The 22,792-nt window shown below is 42.0% G+C and overlaps 1 protein-coding gene across 1 annotated transcript in view; it reads left to right on the forward strand.

The window, feature by feature from the left end:
- The window catches only part of myh14 (myosin, heavy chain 14, non-muscle), a 29,727-nt gene extending 7,335 nt beyond the window's left edge, over positions 1–22,392 (forward strand). The window contains exons 5-46 of the mRNA XM_040117175.1: positions 1,328–1,355; positions 2,658–2,772; positions 3,814–3,861; positions 4,175–4,186; positions 5,359–5,451; positions 5,573–5,636; positions 5,906–6,004; positions 6,159–6,302; positions 6,414–6,628; positions 6,722–6,874; positions 7,252–7,425; positions 7,533–7,706; positions 7,824–7,938; positions 8,311–8,379; positions 9,447–9,652; positions 9,774–9,895; positions 10,164–10,233; positions 10,314–10,474; positions 11,610–11,718; positions 12,007–12,138; positions 12,274–12,480; positions 12,653–12,790; positions 12,893–13,016; positions 13,574–13,745; positions 13,840–14,052; positions 14,219–14,363; positions 14,453–14,659; positions 14,832–14,936; positions 15,081–15,233; positions 15,441–15,689; positions 15,806–15,919; positions 16,006–16,104; positions 16,191–16,403; positions 16,495–16,656; positions 16,746–16,874; positions 16,975–17,063; positions 17,150–17,273; positions 17,382–17,590; positions 18,057–18,165; positions 18,680–18,852; positions 19,052–19,075; positions 20,176–22,392. Coding sequence (XP_039973109.1) covers positions 1,328–1,355; positions 2,658–2,772; positions 3,814–3,861; positions 4,175–4,186; positions 5,359–5,451; positions 5,573–5,636; positions 5,906–6,004; positions 6,159–6,302; positions 6,414–6,628; positions 6,722–6,874; positions 7,252–7,425; positions 7,533–7,706; positions 7,824–7,938; positions 8,311–8,379; positions 9,447–9,652; positions 9,774–9,895; positions 10,164–10,233; positions 10,314–10,474; positions 11,610–11,718; positions 12,007–12,138; positions 12,274–12,480; positions 12,653–12,790; positions 12,893–13,016; positions 13,574–13,745; positions 13,840–14,052; positions 14,219–14,363; positions 14,453–14,659; positions 14,832–14,936; positions 15,081–15,233; positions 15,441–15,689; positions 15,806–15,919; positions 16,006–16,104; positions 16,191–16,403; positions 16,495–16,656; positions 16,746–16,874; positions 16,975–17,063; positions 17,150–17,273; positions 17,382–17,590; positions 18,057–18,165; positions 18,680–18,852; positions 19,052–19,075; positions 20,176–20,365 — 5,651 coding nt within the window. The 3' untranslated portion in view covers positions 20,366–22,392. The remainder of the gene's footprint in view (positions 1–1,327; positions 1,356–2,657; positions 2,773–3,813; positions 3,862–4,174; positions 4,187–5,358; positions 5,452–5,572; positions 5,637–5,905; positions 6,005–6,158; positions 6,303–6,413; positions 6,629–6,721; positions 6,875–7,251; positions 7,426–7,532; positions 7,707–7,823; positions 7,939–8,310; positions 8,380–9,446; positions 9,653–9,773; positions 9,896–10,163; positions 10,234–10,313; positions 10,475–11,609; positions 11,719–12,006; positions 12,139–12,273; positions 12,481–12,652; positions 12,791–12,892; positions 13,017–13,573; positions 13,746–13,839; positions 14,053–14,218; positions 14,364–14,452; positions 14,660–14,831; positions 14,937–15,080; positions 15,234–15,440; positions 15,690–15,805; positions 15,920–16,005; positions 16,105–16,190; positions 16,404–16,494; positions 16,657–16,745; positions 16,875–16,974; positions 17,064–17,149; positions 17,274–17,381; positions 17,591–18,056; positions 18,166–18,679; positions 18,853–19,051; positions 19,076–20,175) is intronic.
- The last annotated feature ends 400 nt before the right edge of the window (positions 22,393–22,792 follow it).

Below are 22,792 nucleotides of genomic sequence, written 5' to 3' on the forward strand. Positions count from 1 at the left end.
TCAATGCTATCTGTGACCTCCGACCCCTGACTAATTTTGACACTACAGCTAACCCATACATCTGCTCTCAGTGCGGCTGGCCTGGAATGTGGTACTGAATCTCATCTGTGATCTTTGATCGCTAAGCCACACCATGAGCGCTGTTTGAGGGTGTGGTATATTCTTAACCCATGGCTTTTATCAAAAGCTTTAGCAGTGAAAACACACAGGTAGGACGGTATTTTTCGCAACTGAGATTTACAGGTGTGGGACTCCTTTTAATGAGGAGTAGACCTAATGATAGTATTAAATATTTGTCGTGGTAATGATAGTAACCAAATATTATACTAGTAACAACAATTCAGGGCAAGCGTTTCTTTAGGCCCTACCTGTCATGTTGAGTTCATGAATCGAGACAGAGAGTTCCCAGCAACCATTTAAAAGCAGTTAAGGGTCGATTGAGCAATGTCTCTGCCCCAGGGTGTCTTCCTGAGACAACAGGATGGGACAGATGAGGCTCTGTGTCTATGTATTTGCCCCCACCCACCTCCCACCCCACCCCCTTCAGAGCAGGTTGTAGGTGTGTAACCACACCGATTGAACCCGTAGGACCAGTATGAATTCTTCCAGACTGAATGCGTTGGAATCTTAAAAGCAGATACAAGCGATGTTGCAAACAAAGTCTACCCCTTGACTACTAGCGTTGTGTGGTCTGTAAGCCTAGAGAGACCAGTTCAGCTGGTGATCTGCTTCTCTCTACAGTACTAACTATTGAGGGAGCGACTCACATGCCAAGAGTCAGAGCATAGTCAGATATTTATACACCGGAGCAGTGGGCTAGTGTGACATGTTGAAAATAATAAATTGAGTGTGTTTGTGAGAGTCAAAGTGTCAGAGCATTCACAACAATCATTTGAAATCAGCAGGGGGAGGTGCATGGACACAGCTGTTTATGGTTTGCAGCTCTCTGCCTCTCTCTCTCTATTGTTAACTGTCCCTTCACTTCGTGACTCAAAAAGGTTGATAACTTCCTGACTCCCACAGAGCACCTTTCTGTATGTTATTTAATGGAATTGTATGTCAACGTGAGTAGACTTTCTAATAGCCAGAGCTGTGATGCTTGTAGCTCTTTGATTTTGACTCTGTTGTCTTGTCAGCCGTGTATTAAACCACATGTTTAACATTTTTCTATCTATCTTTCTTGTAGTCTAGGGTGTTTTCATCTCTTTCATCTTTGGCCAAACCTGTTGTCTCTAATTGAGTATTTGTGTCATACACTGGCCAAATGATGTACATAATGTCATTTCACTCATGCAGTATGACTTCACAGTATTTTTTTCTTTCACAGACAGAGAAGATCAGTCAATCCTCTGCACGTGAGTAATATGCAACAGGACGCCAGTGTGTCTCTGTCTGTGTGTAATTTGCCATGAGGAAAATGAGTGTCTGCCTCTCTGGAGTGTGCGTACATGTGCTATATGTGTCTTGTGTGCTTTCATGTGTTTAATTTTATGTGTGTTAGTTCATGCATGCATATATGTATGTAATTGTAATATATTCAGATTTCAAGCAAATATAGATCAAAATAATTCTTTTTTATCCACGTCGCACAGATTTGAAATATTTGTCAGTGGTGTGAACACAAAAAAAGATCCCTTTTTATGCAGCACTGAGACACCAGAAGACACCCCAAAAGTTTGATATTTTCAAATCAGTTCTAGGCCATCCTCATATGTGGTTTTGGATGTAATGCAAATCAGAGTCTTTTGTCCCATGTGACCCAGCTTAATAACTCCAAGACAGAAATTAAACAGTAAGCACCCCACTGTGCTGGCTCCTCTACTGCTCCCATACACATCGATCCAGCTGCTAATACAGCTACAGCTTTGTCTTGTAGCACTTTCTGGCCTTATTTAGTAACTTTTGTGTATAATTTTTTTTAAATGTATATCATTTGCTGATGATATTCGTAGTTCATGTGGGAAATGCACGTGACGTATTTGTTGTTTTACAGTAAATTGTAATTGTAATTACAATAATTATAAACATGCAGATCCAGGTCTGACTACTGTTCATATATTCATTATTAGCCATTTTTAAACATGAATTCAAAGAGTCAAAACAGAAAGATCTGATCAGAGCAAAAAGTCCGAACTGAGCCTTAAGGTCTGTAATGTGAATATAGGCTCCAGTCTGTCTCTACCCATCATTTGTCTACCTACCTGTTCGCCTGAGGACCTGCCATCCGTCTCTCTGTCATCCTGTCTTCCTGCCAGACTCTTCCTGTCATTGTCAAGAACTCACTTTAGATTAATCTTCAATCAGTTTCTAAGTATATTTGGGACGAGGTGTCTGCTTCTTTTAGGTCTTTTACAGCTGCTATTTTTGCTCCATTCTCCTTCATTCTTCTCCAAGAGTAACAATTCTGACACAGCCTGTATCCTCCACACCTGCTTTCTATTTAGACCTGTGCCTTTGAATGTACTGCGTATTTATGGGTGTGATAAATGTGTGTTTGGACACTTGTTCCTGTGTATTCCCTCTCTTTAAAGTGCTTGTATATACCGTTCATAATTTAGACCACATGTGCTTAAGATGGACCTTTTTGCTAAGAGAATGGTATTCATTGTGTACATGCGTGTTTCTTACGTGGTTTTGTATGTATGTGTATATTTCAGAGGCGAGTCTGGAGCCGGGAAAACAGAGAACACTAAGAAAGTCATCCAGTATTTGGCTCATGTTGCCTCCTCCCATAAGAGTGGCACTCTGGGTAGGAACAAGGAAGCTCTGCAGGTACGTGTCAGTAGAGTCTGACCCCATAGAAGTAACAACGAAAGAAAAAATGACATACAAAGAGAAGAAGGACCTACTAGGAACATTAAGAATGAAAGAAAACAGGAAAGATTGAGGAGCTGAAAAAGTGTTTAGGGAAACAGATAAAAGATAGGAAAGAAGAATATAAAGTAGGATGAGGCTGTAGAAAGCCAAGTAGAGGATAAGCAAAACTGTTTTCACATTACTGTAATGCACAGGAGATAGACAATTTAATGAACACTTGAAAAGAACATTAAATTAGTAAGTCGGGAGTTCATGTAACAATGCTTCAAAAGCTGCATGTCAACCCTCTGGATGGGGTTTAAATTAGTCAGATCCCCGTTACAGTTGTTTCAACTCGTCAGTACTCTTCCTCTTAGTCACTGCAACTCATCTGCTGTATGTTTGACATTTGTTGTCATGATTTTCAGACTGTTCTCAATATATTGATTCACTTTGCAGTTCTTTTGAATCAATGTACTGAAATCTTGCTAGTAGCATAGTTTTGAGAATAATGCTTATGTGCTTTCTGTCAGAGCACTGGATGTGCCTATCACTTCTCGTCTCCAGTTCTGTACTTAGAGCACAGACAAGAGAGTGGTATCAATTATCTCATCTAAGTCTCAGAAAGAAAAAAAAGCATATCTCCCAAAAATTATCCCTTTAACCTAATGTGACCTATCTCTGTTGCAGTGTTTTCAGTGGTGAATTTATTAGTTCAGAGTTGCTGCTCTCTGAAATCCACTGCGTTTCTTTCCTAATCCACCCACAATTTACCAAACCTGCATCACAACACTTTTCTTTTAATTTTTTATTCACACTGACTGATTTTATAATTACAATATATCATATCTTTTCCTTCAAGTCCATCTTATCTCACCTTGGAGTGGGTTTTTCTCCGTCAATCAGATCTGTTTTTTTTCTCAGCACTATTCCTTACCTTCCTTACTCCCTCCCAGCATTTGTTTCCCCTCATTAGTTTCTCTCTCCATTGTCCCTCTCTCTTTCCTGCTTATTCAGATGGATGGCTCTAGGTCCTTAACAAGAGGAATAACTATGGTGAACAGGGTGAGTTTCCTCTGTCCTTCTCTTTGCCTTCCTCCCATCTTATTTTCTCCTTAATGGACGCCACAATAATTCTGACTAACTCAACAAAGTGACCTCAAACCTTTAAACTCTTACTACTGATGTGTCTCCTCATAAGAGTGAAGCATTGTACTGTACAGTATATTTGGTTCTGCTTTTTTGTATTTATTTGTTTGATGTTGTTATTGTTGTCTTATTTGTCTTTTTTTGTTGTTTGCTTATCCCATTCATATGTTCTCCCATCCACCCATTCTCCTCCCTCCTAAAACTTCATCTTTCCCCCACAATTCATCAGAGTATACAATATGTGAGTATGAAAGTATTTAGACAACTTGGGGTTTATTCATTGGGGGTAAGATTTTGTAAAGATTGAAACTTTCCATGTAGAATATTTACTAGAGCTGATACGATTCTTTTCATTACATAAAGAGAATCATATCTTCTGCGCATATTGCTTTTCTTTCTGACTTTTAAGAGAAGAAAGCCTGGCTTTCGGGGTCTCTAGTTTTGGCCTGTTTTGGACTTAGGGTTGGTTTCCCATTCCCAGTGACTTGTAATGACACAGGCATTTGTTGAACTCTGAGACATTTCTGCTGTAGAGGTGGTTTAAATCACATGAGCTGTACAATATGTGTGAATGCAGTTAAATGAGCGTGGAGTTGGGTTTGGGAGTAGGTGTTGCTGTGTTTGATGCAGCCGTCCACGTCTGTGTGTGTGTGCCTCGAATGAACAAGTGTACACAGTTAAATATGTGGTTTTGTCAATGTGTGCAGTGTACACATTATTTGCTGTGTGTGTTGTCACTTTAAAAACTGCAGACCCCTTGCTTTGTGTGTGTTTGTGTGTCTGCTTTTAGCGTTGGCTGGCTGATATTCCTTGCCAGTGTTTACAGTATAACCGCCTCCTGTAGCTACAGTAACTCCCCCGATACCCATCACTGGCTGCCGCTGCTGCTGTATAGATGGCTACTGCACTGCAGTAATGCATTGCAGCTAGATAGAATCAGCCAACATGTAGCTTGTGTATGATGTTAGCATCTAAAGCTGCTACTTCCCTCTGCCTTCATTGCTCTAGAACAGTGGTTCTCAACTGACTCATGTTAGTTGGTCTCCAGAGATTGCCTTTTAATAATATAAGAGACTCAATTTTAATAAGTTATATGTGAAACATGATTGATGCCTTTATTATTGATTGCTTAAATAATGAGGGCTCATTACACTTATTGATGTTGAGAATCATTTGTTCCTGGGATCGGCAATGGTGTGTGTGTTGTGGATGCTATTCTGGGCCCTAAAATGCACCGATTGGTGTCACTGCTCTTCAAGGATGAGTCATTTTACATAACAGATCAGTGGTTAGTCCAAAGAGAGCAGGCTTAAACAGTGCATTTTAGTCGATAGTCGCTATGGAAGTCTTTTGCTTAGGGCTCTTATCTCTGTAGTATTGTGAAGCTGATCTGATGTCTCCTGTGTGCCTCAGGGCGAGCTGGAGAAACAGCTGCTGCAGGCCAACCCCATACTGGAGGCCTTTGGCAATGCAAAGACTGTCAAGAATGACAACTCTTCTAGATTTGTAAGACCTGACCAGATTTATTCGCTTGTCCTTAGCTCCTGAAATTATGTCAATATCATCAGTTTGAATATTTACTATCAAAATAAACTGAAACATAAAACCACTTCTCCTCCTTCTTCAGGGTAAATTCATCCGCATTAATTTTGATGTGGCAGGTTACATTGTCGGTGCTAACATTGAGACCTGTATCCTTTTACATGTGTTCTGACAGATCAGTAGAATCCCTTGATCTCTAGATGAGCATAGATAGCGAGAAGAATTTGAGTGGTTCCTGAAACTTGACTCGTCACTCTTTCATTGTCCATTGGTAAAAATATGTTAACTAAATGTTTTCTTTAAAGGTTTATATCCTAATCTCAAAACTAATGCACAATAGTTTTAACTAGTTTTTATGATAAGAAACTGCATTACTATGCTATTTTCGGTTTTACATGTCCATGACATATAAATCTAGACCTTCTTGAAAAGTCTCGGGCCACTCGTCAGGCCAAAGATGAGAGGACGTTCCACATCTTTTACCAGTTGTTGTGTGGAGCTTCAGAGGAAACAAGAGGTGAGCAGAAAGACAGAGGTTGACCAAGTGTGATGTACTGCTATACATACATATTATATGTTATTCTTATAATCAGTGGTCGAGTAATACATCACTGTCCTTAACAATTCTTAATTAAATCTCTCCATTTCACCTTTTGTCTTCCCTTCCTTAGCGGACCTGCTCTTAGGAACTGCTGACGATTACCGCTTTCTCAGTGGAGGCTCCATCCCTGTTCCTGGTCAGAGCGATTCAGAGAACTTCACCCAAACCATGGACTCTATGGCCATAATGGGCTTCACCCCAGAAGAGTTGATATGTAAGAGGGGGATGATACATAGGGGAGAAAGAGAGAGAGAATAGTTTGCTTCTTGCATGTTTCATCCTTGCTATCAATCACCCTTTGTGTCCCTTTCTGACCTCTTCTCAGCCATGCTGAAGGTGATCTCCTCTGTGCTCCAGTTTGGGAACATTTCCTTCATGAAAGAGAAGAACCAGGACCAAGCCTCCATGCCTGATAACACAGCTGCTCAGAAACTGTGCCATCTGCTGGGCATCAACGTGCTAGAGTTCACTCGGGCCATCCTCACTCCCAGGATCAAAGTGGGTCGAGAGTATGTGCAGAAGGCCCAGACTAAAGAACAGGTAAGATTTTATTAGCGTAGACATCTGCACTGAAACAGATAAACAGACGTGCCCCTGTGAAGTGCATCTAACAGTGTTTCTCTCTTCTTCTAGGCTGACTTTGCTGTGGAGGCCTTGGCAAAGGCCACATATGAGCGTCTGTTCAGATGGTTGGTGCATCGGATCAACAGAGCTCTGGACCGCAGACAGAGACAGGGAGCCTCCTTCATAGGGATCCTTGATATTGCTGGATTTGAGATCTTCCAGGTTTGATCATGTGCTGATGTTTGAATTTTGATTCTTTGTATGTGTAAATGCCAATGAAAACATTCATCAGATTGTGATAGAGAGAGAACAAAATTAATGCCATCTTCTTCTCTCTTGCTTCTGTCTCTTTGAAAACATTTTGTGAAGTGGTTTTATTTAGGCCAGGTTTTTTTAAGAGGCGAGTTTAAAGTCAGAACTTATGTTTAAAGTTTAGGTTGCAATCAGTGTTAGGTTTAGGGCAAGTGTTAAACTGTAAACAGTGGAACGTCCCCACAAGCATGAGACATATATGAGAGTATGTCTCTCCATAGTTTACATTACATGACTTGATGTATATTATAAATCTTTGTTTGCTTTCCTAAATCCCTCCTCTGCAGCTAAACTCCTTTGAGCAGCTGTGCATCAACTACACCAACGAGAAGCTGCAGCAGCTCTTCAACCACACCATGTTCATCCTGGAGCAGGAGGAGTACCAGCGGGAGGGCATCGAGTGGAACTTCATCGACTTTGGCCTGGACTTACAGCCCTGCATCGACCTCATTGAGAGACCGGTACACACATGCAGAAAGCCGGCGTTTTTTTAAAACTCTGTCATCTTGAATTATAAATCCACCTTTAACTCACAGTAAATTTTGTTGTTTTTCCCTGTCTGTGTCAGGCCCACCCACCTGGTGTTTTGGCCCTTCTGGATGAAGAGTGCTGGTTTCCTCGGGCGACAGACCGCTCATTTGTGGAGAAGCTGTCTGCTGAGCAAGGCAGCCATCCAAAATTCTTCAAGTCAAAGCAGCCGCGTGGGGAAGCTGACTTCTCCATCATTCACTATGCTGGAAAGGTATCCCTAATTTTTTTAGCCAATTTCATGCCCACCATCTTTCCTATTCAAATGAACCACCTAGCAAAAAGGCACATCTCATCTTTTGTCTTCCCCGTCTTTCCTCCCCACTCTCAGGTGGACTATAAGGCAGATGATTGGTTGGTGAAGAACATGGATCCTCTGAACGACAATGTGGCATCTCTTCTCCACCAGTCATCAGATCATTTTGTCTCAGAGCTCTGGAAGGAGGGTGAGGCTGATTTACACGTCCATTCTCCATGTACAGTAAACCTTTAGGTCGTGGACTTCATATTTGTACTGTATGCAAAAATGTATGTAAAAAATCAGGTTAATGTACTTTTAACTGTATTTTTTAAGCATTTCTGGTGCAAAATGTACTAACTTGACTGTATTTCTGTCTCTTCCCTTTCTCTGTTATGTAACTATACTATCTTTCTGCTGTCTTTTACCTCCGGCTCATCTCTCTGTTGTTCTTCCTTCTTGTTCTCTCCTGTGGGTTTTTTTATTTTTTATTTTTGGTCTTTTCCCTTTCTCTCATGTTCTTTTCTCTTGCTCACTTGGGCTCCACTTTCTCCCTATACTCTCCTTCTTCCTGCATTAGATATTCAAACTCTTCCTCGTGTGTACTTCTTTGACTCCTATGCCACACTACAGGCTAATGGCTCCGACAGTAGGTTTTTCTCCTCCTCTGTGTGTCACACTCACATTCCTCACTCCCACCTCTGCTCACATTACTGTATTGTTTTCTGTCTGCCCAGTTTTTGATTGTAGTGTGCCTTTTTGTGCCCTTTTGTTTCCTTTTTAGTTGATATTTGTGCTGTGGTGTCATAAGCTGTTACACATTGTTAATTCTTTTAGCATATTGCCACTGTGCTGTTAGTGCAGCTGCTCTCTTTTTGCTTTTTTTTTAACCAAGTTTCGGCTTTTAGTGACAGTGCTGTGCTTGTATGGTTTAGCCTTTTCCGTTAATACCAAAGTAATTCATCTTATGTTTTGTAGAAATTTGAGTGTCAAGGTAGCAGCATGCTCTTGACTAGTCATTCAAGCCAAATTCAGCATCACATAATGAGTTGTGCTGCGCAATACTGACACAAACAACTGCCACTGGAAGAGTTTCATTCAAACCAACCATGTGCAAGCAGAAATGTGATCCTGAATAAGCGCTAGAGATGCAGTATCATATTGGCATATGTTTAAATAATAACTTCAGTACTGTTTGAGTATGATCATTATTGCAGATATTTGACCTTTTTTTCTAGGAGCAAATCACTAAATACAGCTGTCAAATCAGGAAAAGAAATACAGAAATACAGTCATCATGGTCTTAGACAGACAAACCTGTAGTCATACCTGTCTACACATGTCCAAAGTTAACAGGTTCAGCTGGAAAGGCTTTACCTGTTATGCACTTGTATTACTCTAAGATTCTGTTCATGTATCCTATTGGCTGATATGGGTGAGAATAAACCCTTTATTGGTTTTGGCATCAAAAAAATCAAACCACTGCATCTCTAATGAGCTTTGCACCCATTGTTAATCATCTGATATCACTTGCCCAGAGCATTGATAGCAGATGTGAAAGCAGATGTGAAATGTTTATGCCATCATTATGCCATAGCATTTCCTCAGACATAACCATGTCAAATCAGGTCTGGCAAAGTCTCACTTTCACTCTACTTGATTGATAATCGCTACTGAAACTGAGAATCCGCTCTCTCTCTCTCTGTTTTCGTCCAGTGGACAGGATCGTGGGTCTGGACCAGGTGTCGTCAGGAGAGAACAGCGGGCCGGTCACATTCGGAGCAGCAGGACTGAAGACAAAGAAGGGAATGTTCAGAACTGTTGGTCAGCTTTATAAAGAGTCTCTAACCAAGCTGATGGCCACACTGAGGAACACCAACCCCAACTTCCTCCGCTGCATCATCCCCAACCACGAGAAGAGGGTGAGACAGGGGGGAACTAGATGAAGTGGATAAAGGAATACAGGTATGGAAGAAACCTGAACTGTAGGAAATGTCTGACTTTTTTTTGTTTGTTTGTTTGTTTTTTTCTTTTCTCTCTCAGGCCGGTAAGCTGTCTCCCCACTTGGTTTTGGATCAGCTGAGGTGTAATGGTGTTCTGGAGGGGATCCGTATCTGCAGACAAGGCTTCCCTAACCGCATCCCATTCCAGGAGTTCAGACAGAGGTGTGTGTGTGTGTGTGTGTGTGTGTGTGTGTGTGTGTGTGTGTGTGTGTGTGTGTGTGTGTGTGTGTGATTGTATTTTTTTCACCACGTAAGCGGTTGGATGACAAATTAGCTACCTTTCATAACCATCTGTCCCTCTCTCTTTCTTTCTCTCACTCTCACACACTACATTTTTCCGCAAGCACTTTCTCTGGCACCTGTAAATGACCCTTTTTACACATCCTCAAACTCAAACATGCATACTTACAGAATCACACTTGTCTTCCAGATATGAGATACTGACTCCCAATGCTATTCCTCGCACCTTCATGGATGGCAAACAGGCATCAGAACTCATGGTAAGTCATTTTTCATTAGCTATGAACATACAGTATAGTATTGGAGTGACCCCCCCACTGAAACCTGTGTCCTCATTCAGATCAGTGCTTTGGAGCTCGATCACAACCTGTTCAGGGTGGGTCAGAGTAAAGTCTTCTTCAGAGCTGGAGTCTTGGCTCACCTGGAAGAAGAGAGAGACCTAAAGATCACTGACACCATCATACGCTTTCAGAGCGCTGCCAGAGGCTACCTAGCGCGCAAGTAAGAGTATTACCAAAGAGTAAACAGTAACAGAGATTGAGAGGTATGATAGGTACAAGTTTGTTTAGTTTGTAAGCTACACTTCGCCATTTCCCATGTTGTATTGATGTTTTTATAAGTACTGGAATGTTTTTTCTGTTGGTAATTTGTAAATATTTATTATACACAAATCAGCTTTATTTATCCTCAGTCCTCAGCCAGTGAGCCTCGCACTTTTACCAAATGAAACTAAAGGGATAGGAGAAGGCAAACATCTAACACTGGTGGGGTTTCTCTTTAAGGAGCACTTGCTTGCTGCTGTTTAGGAGGCAGTTTTGTATTTCACTCTTAAAGAAGCATAAATATTTTAACTTTGTCTCAGCCCCTATCAGTGACTCAGGAATTGCAGCGGCATTGACAGGTCTTTGGCAAAGCTTATCAAAGCCTGTAAATGACATAAATAATTAAGTTATATTTTTACAGTGAAGCCTAACTAATTAGAGGTTATTAAAAAATGTAATGTTCATGGAGTCATTGTTTGATGAATCTGTAATAACAAGACTAAGGAATGGCAAGTTTATTTGTATATTGTATTTCAGACACGGGCAATTCAAAGTGCTTTACTTAATGCATTAAAAACATTTAAAAACAGCAAAAAAAGTCAAAGTGCAAATTTAAAAAAAGTGTCATAGGTGTCCATAAGTCTCTAATTAAGTGTCCCTAGTGACTGCCTTTACTAAGAAAACTGCTCTGTCATTTGCTTTTTTGCTTGACAGCAGAATATCTTGTGATACCAGTCACGCAGTCTTAGTAGGAAGGTGTATGTTAGTAGGAAGGTGTGAGGGAGCACAGGCCAAAAAGGGAGTTTTGTAAGACAAATCTCAGCACCTGTCAAAGTAATCATTAAATAGTTGATGGTGATTAATGACCTAGTCAACTGCTTGCAGGTGTTAATTTCTGCTATAATCTAGCAGAATAAAAAGAGTAAAAATTTTACTTACTGCTCATAGTTTTGAGTTAAGTTGACAAGAGATGCTAATACCGGACATTATCTACTTTCTGTGTCCAGAGGGATGATCTGCCAGTTTGAATCACTTTAGAGATTACCTGCACATGTATTTTTCTTGATTTATTGTGTTTTTTTGTTACCTCTCAGAGCCTTTTTGAAGAAGCAGCAGCAACTGAGCGCACTGAGGGTGATGCAGCGGAACTGTGCTGCTTACCTCAAACTCAGGAACTGGCAGTGGTGGCGGCTGTTCACTAAGGTACTTTGAACACAACTATATCATGACATAGACATGAAATATACAATGCAGACATCTCCAAGTGGCACAGCTTAAAGCTTTTGAGTATATTTTACTCTATTTTACGTCACTTTAGTTTATTTTAGTTAGTTTAAAACATTATTTTTTACAATCCATACAATGACTTTAGATGCATGACAACGGAATGAAAAATAACACTAGCCCAATTCATGAAATGAAATCACGAGGGGATGCAGGAATGTGGCTGTCCGTCAAACTGACTTCTGACCCTTGATCTGGTCCTACCAGGTGAAACCCCTGCTGCAGGTGACCCGGCAGGATGAGGAGATCCAGGTCAGGGAAGCTGAACTTCAGAAGGCAAAGGATAAGCTCACCCGAGTGGAGCAGGACTACACTGAGCTGGACAGGAAACACGCTCAGGTAAAGAAACCTCCATCGTATTCAGCTGACTGTTGGTCCCTGTTCCCCCTACACTGAAATTCCTTTGCTCTAACTTTGCTATGAATCAGTCGGTCAGTCATCACTCCTCTTCCTCCTCTCTCTATCACGTTCTAGCTGATGGAGGAAAAGTCAGTGCTGGCTGACCAGCTACAGGCAGAGGCGGAGCTGTTTGCTGAGGCAGAGGAGATGAGAGCCAGGCTGGCCAGTCGGAAGCAGGAGCTGGAGGAAGTGCTGGGCGAGCTGGAGAGTCGATTGGAGGAAGAGGAGGAGAGGGGCGTGCATCTGACCAATGAGAAGAAGAGGATGCAGCAGAATATACAGGTCAGGAGGGATATATAACTGTTTTTCTGCCAGAGGTGTTCATTCGTAAAAACAGAAGAGTGACATTAAAACAATCCTTTAATGTAGATTTTTAGCCTTGTCTTGTTCGCTCTCACTCCAGTCTGTCTCTGTCCTGACATGTCACAAAATTAATCGCTTCTGTCTTTGTCAGGACCTGGAGGAGCAGTTAGAGGAGGAGGAAAGTGCCCGACAGCGCCTCCTGCTGGAGAAGGTTACCTTGGAGACCAAAGTGAAAAGTCTGGAAACCGACCTGCTGAATGCAGTGGAGCAGAGAGACCGACTCAGCAAGGTGGACATCACATTTAAACCTGCCATGTATATGTGTTGTATACATATTTCTATGTGCAATTCGTAACCCTATACAATATTATTGCTATTTTTCTCTGAGCAGGAGAAGAAACAGTTAGAGGAGCGCCTGAGCGAGGTCACCGACCAGCTCACCGAGGAAGAGGAGAAAACCAAAAGTCTGAACAAACTCAAGAACAAACAGGAGGCTGTCATCGCTGACCTAGAGGGTAACTGTCCTAGTGTCATTCCACAAGAGATCTAGAAGTGTAATGTAACTGCATTTTCTATGTAGTGATCAGTCCTTTTGACGTGGTACAGTAGTATACTGTGATGTCATTAAAATAACTGATTGTTATTTGAATTTAGCTCTAAGAAGACACTCTAATTTTATGTGAAGATGAATTTATTTTGATGTATATTTTTGTGGATATGAAATGCTTTTTATGTAAAGGTTTTTAAGCAGAATGTGAAGTTGAGATACATTTTTTCACAATTTTAAAACGTTGGGGTACGAAGTATTGTGAAAAATAATACCTCAACATTTAGCAAAAATAATTAAGACTATCATCATCATCACCATAATTGTGCAGCATTAATTAGTGGTATCTCATATTTTACCACCCTATTTTATAATAGAAAGCGAGTTATCAATCTTGTCATTGACAGTTATAACTCAGTAGTTAACTGGTGGTTGGTGGTAACTCTGATATACAAGTTTGATTTGAATGTTGTCACGAGTGAAATGCTGTGATCTGATCGTAACGTGCTTCATCGCTGTGTGCAGAGCGCCTGAAGCGTGAAGAGCAGGGTCGCTTGGAGCAGGAGAAGTGGAAGAGGAGGATGGAGAGCGAGTCGGTGGAAGCCCAGGAGCAGCTCTCAGACCTGGGCATGCTGGCAGCCGAGCTGAGGGGCAGTCTGGCTCAGAAGGAAAAGGAAATCACCACCTTACAGGGCCGGTGAGACGGTGGAAGACATACAATAGACAAAATAACGCAAAAAGAACTGTTTTAGATTTTCCATACTACGATCATGTCTCTCTGTTTCTGTTAGTTTGGAGGAAGAGGGTGCTCGTCGTGCTGAAGCTCAGAGGGCACTGAGGGAGGCCATGTCCCAGGTGTCTGAGCTAAAGGAGGAAGTGGAGAATGAGCGAGGAATGAGGGAAAGGGCAGAGAAGCAGAGGCGAGACCTGGGGGAGGAGTTGGAGGCTTTGAGAACCGAGCTGGAGGACACTTTGGACACCACAGCTGCCCAGCAGGAGCTAAGGTAAAGGATATACAATATAAATTATCACTGTGCTCAATTTAGGCTTTCAAATTGAGAAGGTCATATTTTGTGTTTCTGTTTTCAGATCAAGACTTAAAAAGATAGTATAATAAAAGGGCAAAAATTAGAGAAAAAGATTTTTAACCCGTTCGTCCTCCTTGTACAGGTCTCGTCGGGAGGCAGAGTTAAGTGAGCTCCAGCGATGTGTTGAAGAGGAGACTCGCCGCCATGAGGCCCAGCTATCAGAGCTCAGAGTCAAACACAGTGCCGCCATAGACAGCCTCCAGGAACAGCTCGACAACAGCAAGAGAGTGCGAGAACCTCACACCTATGCTCAAAAACACAAGCACAAGGAAGCGTGCACCCTCACTCATCATGTGTTGTCCATGTTCTCTTTCAGGTGCGTCAGTCCCTGGAGAAGGCCAAGGCAGTGCTGGAGGAGGAGAGGCAGAGTTTGACCTCTGAGCTCAAGAGTCTCCAAGCGAGCCGCACAGAGAGCGAGAGAGGTCGTAAGAGGGCTGACGGTCACCTGCAGGAGCTCAGTGCCCGCCTGGCTCAGGCTGACAGAGAGAGGGAGGACAGGGAGGAGCGAATACACAAGCTACAGGTACAACAGAATTCGCGGACAGTGATATTGAACCATAATTTACCAAGGTGTTTATTTGTTAATTTTCATATCTGGCCAAGTAGGTATAAGCAAATTCCTGTGCTGCAGTAAAGAGATCCTCTTGTGTTTTATTATTTGTTAATAAATTTACCTCCTACTCTGTCTCTTTCAGTGTGAGATTGAGTCTCTCTCCAGCAATCTGTCCTCCTCGGACACCAAATCCCTTCGGCTCTCGAAAGAGGTCAGCAGTCTGGAGAGCCAGCTGCATGATGCAAAGGTAACACCGCAGTTGGGTCAGGTGTGATGTAAGGCTGAGAGAATGGCATTTTTTCCTTTTTAAAGTGCACTGAATTGAAGAATTGGCTGCTATCCTGATTCAAAAACACTTTGACACTCACTCTTGTCTTTTCCTCTCTCTCAGGAATTGCTGCAGGATGAAACTCGTCAGAAGATGGCTCTGGCCTCGAGGGTGCGAGCGCTGGAGGAGGAGAAGAACGGACTGATGGAAAGACTCGAGGAGGAGGAGGAAAGAGCCAAAGAGTTGTCCCGGCAGATACAGACTCACACCCAGCAGGTGAAAAAGAACGATTTATGCATACACGGAAATATCACATTGCAGTTTCTCATATTTCAAGGAGTTTCCAACAATTTCCCCTAACAATTCACAATATCCAAAGGAGATCAAAGATGTAAAATCTGTGATTAGATGGTAATTGCTTCGTAAAGTTTCAATAAACATATCCACGACATTTATAAAGAACTCTCTGCTCCCCCTTCGCAGCTGGTGGAGGTTCGTAAGCAGTCGGAGGAGGTCAACACTGCAGTGGAAGCTGGAGAGGAGACACGCAGGAAACTTCAGAGAGAACTGGACAGCGCCATCCAAAGGGAGCGCCAGAAGGAGGAGGAAAAGGAGAGAGTGGAGAGACAGAGGGAACGTCTGAGGGAGGAGATAGAGGACATGACGCTGGCCCTGCAGAGGGAGAGGCAGAACTGCACGGCCCTGGAGAAGAGGCAGAAGAAGTTTGACCAGGTTAGAAGCTCATCAGTTTGCTTCCATGCACAGGCTGCAAAAATGTAATTGGGATGATGTTCCTGAAATGTCTTCCCTGAGAAGGCTAACTTTACCTCCTTCACGTTGCCCTTCAGTGTCTGGCAGAGGAGAAGGCGGTGAGCACTCGGCTGGCAGAGGAGAGGGACAGAGCAGAAGCAGACAGCCGAGAGAAGGAGACAAGATATCTTGCACTGTCCCGAGCCCTGCAGGTAAACTATTTGAGAGCAGACAATACAAGAAAGTTTGTTATGTATCTGTGATTGTGGTGATTAATCCTTTGTGCTTCTGTATGTAGGAGGCCCAGTACCAGAGGGAAGAGCTAGAGAGGGCAAACAAGCAGCTCCGTGTGGAAATGGAACAGCTTGTAAACCAGCAGGATGATGTCGGCAAGAATGTAAGAATCTACCTCTTGGGGCTCCTTTGTTGTTTCTCTGTCCCAGTCCTCAGTGAGTAACCCTCCCTTATCTGATCTTGGATTAGGTTCATGAGCTGGAGCGGACCCGGAGGAACTTAGAAACAGAAGCCCAGAACCTGCGAGTTCAGACACAGGAGCTGGAGGAGGAGCTGGCGGAGGCGGAGAACTCGAGGCTGAGACTGGAGGTCACCCTGCAGGCGCTCAAGGCTCAGTTTGAGAGGGAGATCAGCACCAGCGAGGAGAAGGGAGAGGAGAAGAGGAGGGCACTCAGCAAACAGGTAGAGGGGGGAAGGAGAGAGGAAACCACAGCTCTGCAGTTCCTTTCTCCAAATCATTCAAAATGTTCTTATGTCTTCCTTCCTATGCTAGGTGAGGGAGTTGGAGATCCAGCTGGAGGAGGAGAGGAGTCAGCGGTCTCAGGCTGTGTCCTCCAAGAAGCAGCTGGAGGCAGAGCTGCATGAGGCCGAGGTCCAGGTGGAGACAGTCAGCCGTGGCAAGGAGGAGGCTGTGAAGCAGCTACGGAGGCTGCAGGTAAAACAGCAAGTTCCCCATAAATAAGCACTGATTTTCTATACATGTCAACCTTCTGCTTTTTTAACATTTATTTTTATTTGTCACAGGGTCAAATGAAGGAAGTTCTTCGCGAGCTGGATGAGACCAAGTTGACTCGGGATGAGGTGATGGCCCAGTCGAAAGATAGCGAGAAGAAAATCCAAACCCTGGAAGCAGAAGTCCTGCAACTCACTGAGGTGTGTGTCTTTAACTGAAACCCAGCAGGAATATTAAGATAAAATGCATTTAATATGGATATTAGTGTGTAAATGACTCTGCATCCATTTCTCTGTGTAGGAGCTTTCTGTGTCAGAGAGACAGAGGAGACAGGCTCAGCAGGAAAGAGACGAGATGGCTGACGAGATGGTCAACAGCAGTTCTGGAAAGTTAGTATCTCTTTACTACTGGTATATTGTGTCATTCAGTGTGTTGGTGCTTGTGTTGCTATTACTAAAATTTTATGTCTGTCCAGAACTGCGTTATGTGAAGAGAAGCGGAGGTTAGAGGCTCGGGTCAGTCAGCTGGAAGAGGAGCTCGAGGAGGAACAGACCAACTCTGAACTACTGGCAGAGAGACAAAGGAAGACAGCTCTACAGGTACGGCACATATATTTGCACACACATCCACCGCTCTCGTTGTCACCTCTGCAATCACACACATTCACGTAATCACACACTGTCATTGCTGCTCTGCTCGTGCTCCAGGTGGAAACTCTGACCGTGCAGCTGCAGGGAGAGAGGACTTTGGCCCAGAAGGCGGAAGCGGCTCGGGAGCAGCTAGAGAGACAGAACAAGGAGCTGAAGACCCGGCTGGGCGAGCTGGAGGGAGCCATGAGGGGCAAACACAGGCTCAGCGTCGCCGCCCTGGAGGCAAAGATAGAGTCAATGGAGGAGCAGCTGGAACAAGAGAGACAGTGAGAGAAACGGAGAGGCATCAGCACAAATTAACATTTGAAAACACAGAGTAACTAAAAACATACAAATATACAAAAAATAAAGTAAAAAGAAAAGGCCCTAATTCCCTGCTGTTCCTCATGAATACTGTAGATATACCATATGCACCTTTTTAATCACAGTACAGCCCACACAAACCACACCGTGAACATAAATTTCAACAACTAATGTAATAATTAATACTCTAAAGTAAAATAATTCTTTCTAAGGCAGGACAGCAACTTCCAACAAGGGGACAGAAATGTGGCATATGGTATACACTGGTCTAAAATAAAAACAATCTAATTGTTACGAATTCTTACAACAGACTTTTAATTCATCCAGAATGCTCGTAAAGCACAATTAGTGGGAAATGTTTTACATTGATAGATGTCTTTAATTGCTTGGTGCAGCAGGTAGCTTATAATGACCTGTCGTACCTCTCAGGGAACGAGCAATTGCCAACAAACTGGTGCGAAAGACAGAGAAGAAATTGAAGGAGGTGATGATGCAAGCAGAGGACGAGAGGAGACATGCAGACCAGTACAGAGAACAGGTAAGAAAATTAACATTACCCTGACTTTATCAGTTAAGGTGAGCCACAGAAGTACACACAGAATAGTATAGCCAGGGACAGAGCATTAAATAATCATTTAATGGGGGCCATGTCAGCTAAGCTTGCCGCTATAATTTTGCCCCATGGCACAGAGAGTGTTGAAAAATCATCCTAAAATGAGTGATTTATCCGGCTCAGTCCAACCTAATCCTAATCCTCTCCCTGCATCTGTGTATTCATTGGGAAGGTAGAGCGAACTCCACTCCCAAAAATAAATCCTTCAACCCCAGCAGAGACACTGACTCTCCTCCCAAAACATCACTGATAATCTGACAGATTTAATCTGACTCCTGATCCCTATCAGTCCTCCTGTTCCCAGACTAATCTCTCTTTTTATATACCTGTCCCCTTCTCTCTGTTCTTGTTCCCCTCTTTCCTCCGATCTCATCGCTCACCCTGACCTCTGCAATACGCTCTGTCTTTTTCCTTCTCTTCTCCCCCCCTCACCCCCAAGCTGGATAAGTCGATGGTCCGACTGAAGCAGCTGAAGAGGCAGCTGGAGGAGGTGGAGGAGGAGAATTCTCGCTCCAACGCCCAGAAGAGGAAGCTGCAGAGAGAGCTGGAGGAGCTCACCGACAGCAGTCAAACCATGACACGAGAGATCACCTCCCTCCGCAGCCAACTCAGGTACCCACACGTATGAGAGTGTGTGCGTGTATTTTCTGTGCTTAAATGATCATCATTTATTGTTCTTTTGTTTGTTTTTTAACCCTCCATTAACTTGATATGATTTGTTTTGCTTTTGTTCTTTTGTTGCATCAATTTGTGTCCATCTAACTCTGACCCCGACTCACTGTCCATCTGTCTGCGTCACACCAACACTCAGCGTCCCCGAATGGAGACCAGATAAGTAGGTCACAGTGTGTGTGTGTGTTTTGTTTTGTTTGTTTGTTTTTGTTTTTATCAAATTATTATTTGTGTGTCTCTTGTGTGGAAAAGTGGAGAGTCCATCTACAGATCATATAGAACATGTGTCGGATATTTTGCAACCATTATTTAAATTTGCTTTCTCGGTAAAAGTTAGATGAAAAGATCGATACCACTTTCACATCTGTATTGTAAATATGAAGCTACAGCCAGCAGCTGGTTAGCTTAGCTTAGCATAAAGACTGGAAATGGGGAAACAGCTAGCCTGGCTCTTTCCAAAGGTAACAAGAGAAAAAAACAGCACCTCAAAAGCTCACTGACTGACATGTTATATCTTGTTTGTTTAATCCATACAAAAATCAGAGAAAAGTCACTGTGCCCAGACAAGAAACTGCCTTGCACATAACCCCCACAAACTTGTATAGATTAAATAGAAATATCATGCTGCTTAGTGAGCTTTTGGGAAGCTGCTAGATGGATTTTGTTTCATTTGGACAGAGACAGGCTCACTGTTTCACCCTGTTTTCAGTGTTTATGCTAAACTAAGCTAAACTAACAGGCTGCTGGCTGTAGCTTCATATTTACCATACAGATGTGAGAGTGGTATTAATCTTCTCATTATCTCTCAGCAGGAAAGCAAATAAGCGTATTTCCCAAAATGTCGAACTATTCCTTTAATTTTGACCTCCATACTCTAATATTCTATTGTTATTCTGATGCTCTACTACAAGACATGATCATTCTAGTATCAAGTAATTGCTTAGTAGATGAACAGAAATCGTTAAGTCATCAATTAATCAGTCATGTCACAAGCAAATATGCCATACTTATTCTGGTAACAGTTTTGTGATAGGCCTTTTTCACTATTTTCTGACATTTCATAGACTTAACAATCAATAAATTGAAGAATAATAAAAAACAATAATGAAAAAAATGTTACTGGTAGCCCAGGTTTTCAGTAATTAAATGGCTGCTGGTAGTTTACCAAACAAATCACTGCCCCGTTGTGTTGCGTTTGCTTCATGCTGCACTCAGTTGGTTCACAGCAGGACATACTGTAACTGTCTCTCTCCTCTTGTCCAGGCGTGCTCCGTTGCCCCTGGCAATGCGTGGACGCAGAGCATTGGTTGATGACCTCTCGTTGGAGAACTCCGACTCGGAAGAGCCCCCAGCCTCTCCGACTCCCTCCTCTGGACTCCCGGGAACCCCCACTCCCTCCTCTGAACACAGTCTCGACCCTCCACCGCCCTACAGCGTCAACAACACAGAGTGACGCACATATAGACTCAGTTACACACATAACGTGTACACAAACACACACACTCACAGCCTGGACTACTCAGGGGTGAAGGTGTGACATGCACACACTAGATAACAACGCTGTAGTGTATAGAAGTAAACAAACAAAGTCATATAGGATGCATACATCAGGCACCAGAATTATAAAACAACCTCTGATATATTGATGCTCTTTAAGATTTTGCCCTTTTTTTTCTGAGCAAATACAGACAACATGTAAAAATGAGATTTTACAAAGAGGCAACTGGAATTAATTTTTATTTTGTAACAAACTGTGACATAAAAAGCAACATAACAAAGACTGGAAATTTCTACATTACAGTGCATTACATCTCTTTAATGCACCTCCGAGAAACTAAACTACATCTCCTGGAGTTCTAAGGGTAAAGTAAGTTATTACCAATGAATTTCAGGATGCTGTACAGTACTTAGTGAGCAGAAAACATTACGATGGTCCTGTCTTTTACATTAGGAGGTATTTCAAAACTAAGCCATGTTTAACCCTTTGATGAGGATTGAATAAATATACAATCTGATTTTACAAAGGGCTGCTGTAGGGTGAAAATTACTTCTGAAAGGTGTTAAGACAATCGATACTAATGTTACATAAAATAGCCAACGGGAGAAATCAAATACAGACATGGAAAAGAGAATTTCACGTTCTTTACGAGTGTGTTTTATGTGCAAATGTGATTTGCGACATCTTCATATGTCAGTGAACTTTTTAAAAAACACAAATGATAGTTGGAATAATCTGGAAAACAGAGAAAAAAAAACAGTGAAGGACAGACAATATTTATTCAAACTTGTATCAAAATGTTCGATTAGAAACTGGGAAACAGTACACTAACATATTGATCTCATTTTCATATCACACTGGTCACAGTTTTAGTACATTTGACCATAAAAAGCTGTCTACATGCAGTCACACTCTCTGCATTAAGGTTGTATTAAATGATAAATCCTTTTTCTATAGATTAGACAACAGTATGTTGTAGACAAAGCAGTAGGTAGTATTAGGTAGTTTCTTTAACTAAAGTCTTCACATACTGCTTCAGAAATTTGAATTTGTTTGTATAATTTATATGAAATATGAACTTAAGTTATTGATCGGTGGTTGCTTTCTGTACGACTCCGTATTGTAGGGGGGAAGCATGTTAGTCTGATTATTTCTGCTTTGGCTGGCACTGATGTCAGGCTGGACTGGGTTACATTCACGGACAGATTCGTATAGACTTGTTTCAGTCAGCATTACAGGATCAGGTCTTTTTGCATGGAAGACCTTTCTGGTTCAAGTCATCGGTGGTGTAGAAAAGAACATAAAAATTATGGATTTACTACCATAAACTACCACTGTCTTAATTTATGTTTTTATCCAAAGCAAAACAAATTGGGACAATGGATCTTTTTTTTTCTTGTCTCAGACTGATAAACACATCACACTTTATTTTGACAAGCATCTTGTACATTGTAATTTTGATTTTCACTGATTAACTGTGTAAATTATTGATCAAACAAAGCTTTTGTGTTTAACCAAATGGTGGGCGTATGGATGAGATAAAGGGACGTACATTTGTAGTAAACGTAGAGTAGCTGTAGAATAGAGTAGATAACAAGAGTAGAAGCTGGTTAGGTGTTCTACTATCATCCAGTGACTACTGGATGTTTTCTTCAGTAGAATAAACTCAGTCTCTGCTCACAGTTCCTGTGTAGAAGATTGTAGAATAACTGAGCACGACACTCAAAGCATTTTCAGATACTAGTAGTATTAGATTAAAAATGACAATGGAGGCACTGAGGAATTCATTTTTATGAAGAAAACAGCAAGTAGAAAAACAAGTAGATTTTTTTTTTCCCTAGCTAACGAAACTCAAAATGACATACATGTGTGTGGTGTAAACCCAAACACATGCAGCTTGATGATGACCCTTCTGTGAAACAGATATTTTTGTGAAACCTGGTTTTAAGGATGCTTTCCTTTTAGGTGAATAATCTCCCCATTTTTTTTGTCATTTAACAGGCGAAGCTAATTTTTATTTATTTTAGTTTTGTTTAGGACCTTCTTCAGCACCTGTTTGCCTGTCACAGCTTTAAGGCTGTCCAGGATGTTAATGTCATGTCTAGTTTTTGACATAGACACAAAGAGAAATGTTGTAAAGGAATAGTTTGACACTTTGAGAAATATGCTTATTCGCTTACTTGCCGAGAGTTAAATAAGAAGATCGATACCACTTTAATATCTCTACGATAAATGTGAATCTACAGCTAGCACCTGGTTAGCTTAGCTTAGCACAAAGACTGGAAACAGGGGGAAACAGCCAGCCTGGCTTTGTCCAAAGCACATCTAAAGCTCACTGATTAAATTATATCTCTTTTTAATCTGTACAAAACCTGAATTGTA

Source organism: Xiphias gladius, chromosome 22, assembly GCF_016859285.1.
Source record: "Xiphias gladius isolate SHS-SW01 ecotype Sanya breed wild chromosome 22, ASM1685928v1, whole genome shotgun sequence".
In the NCBI taxonomy this organism is placed as follows: Eukaryota; Metazoa; Chordata; class Actinopteri; order Istiophoriformes; family Xiphiidae; genus Xiphias; species Xiphias gladius.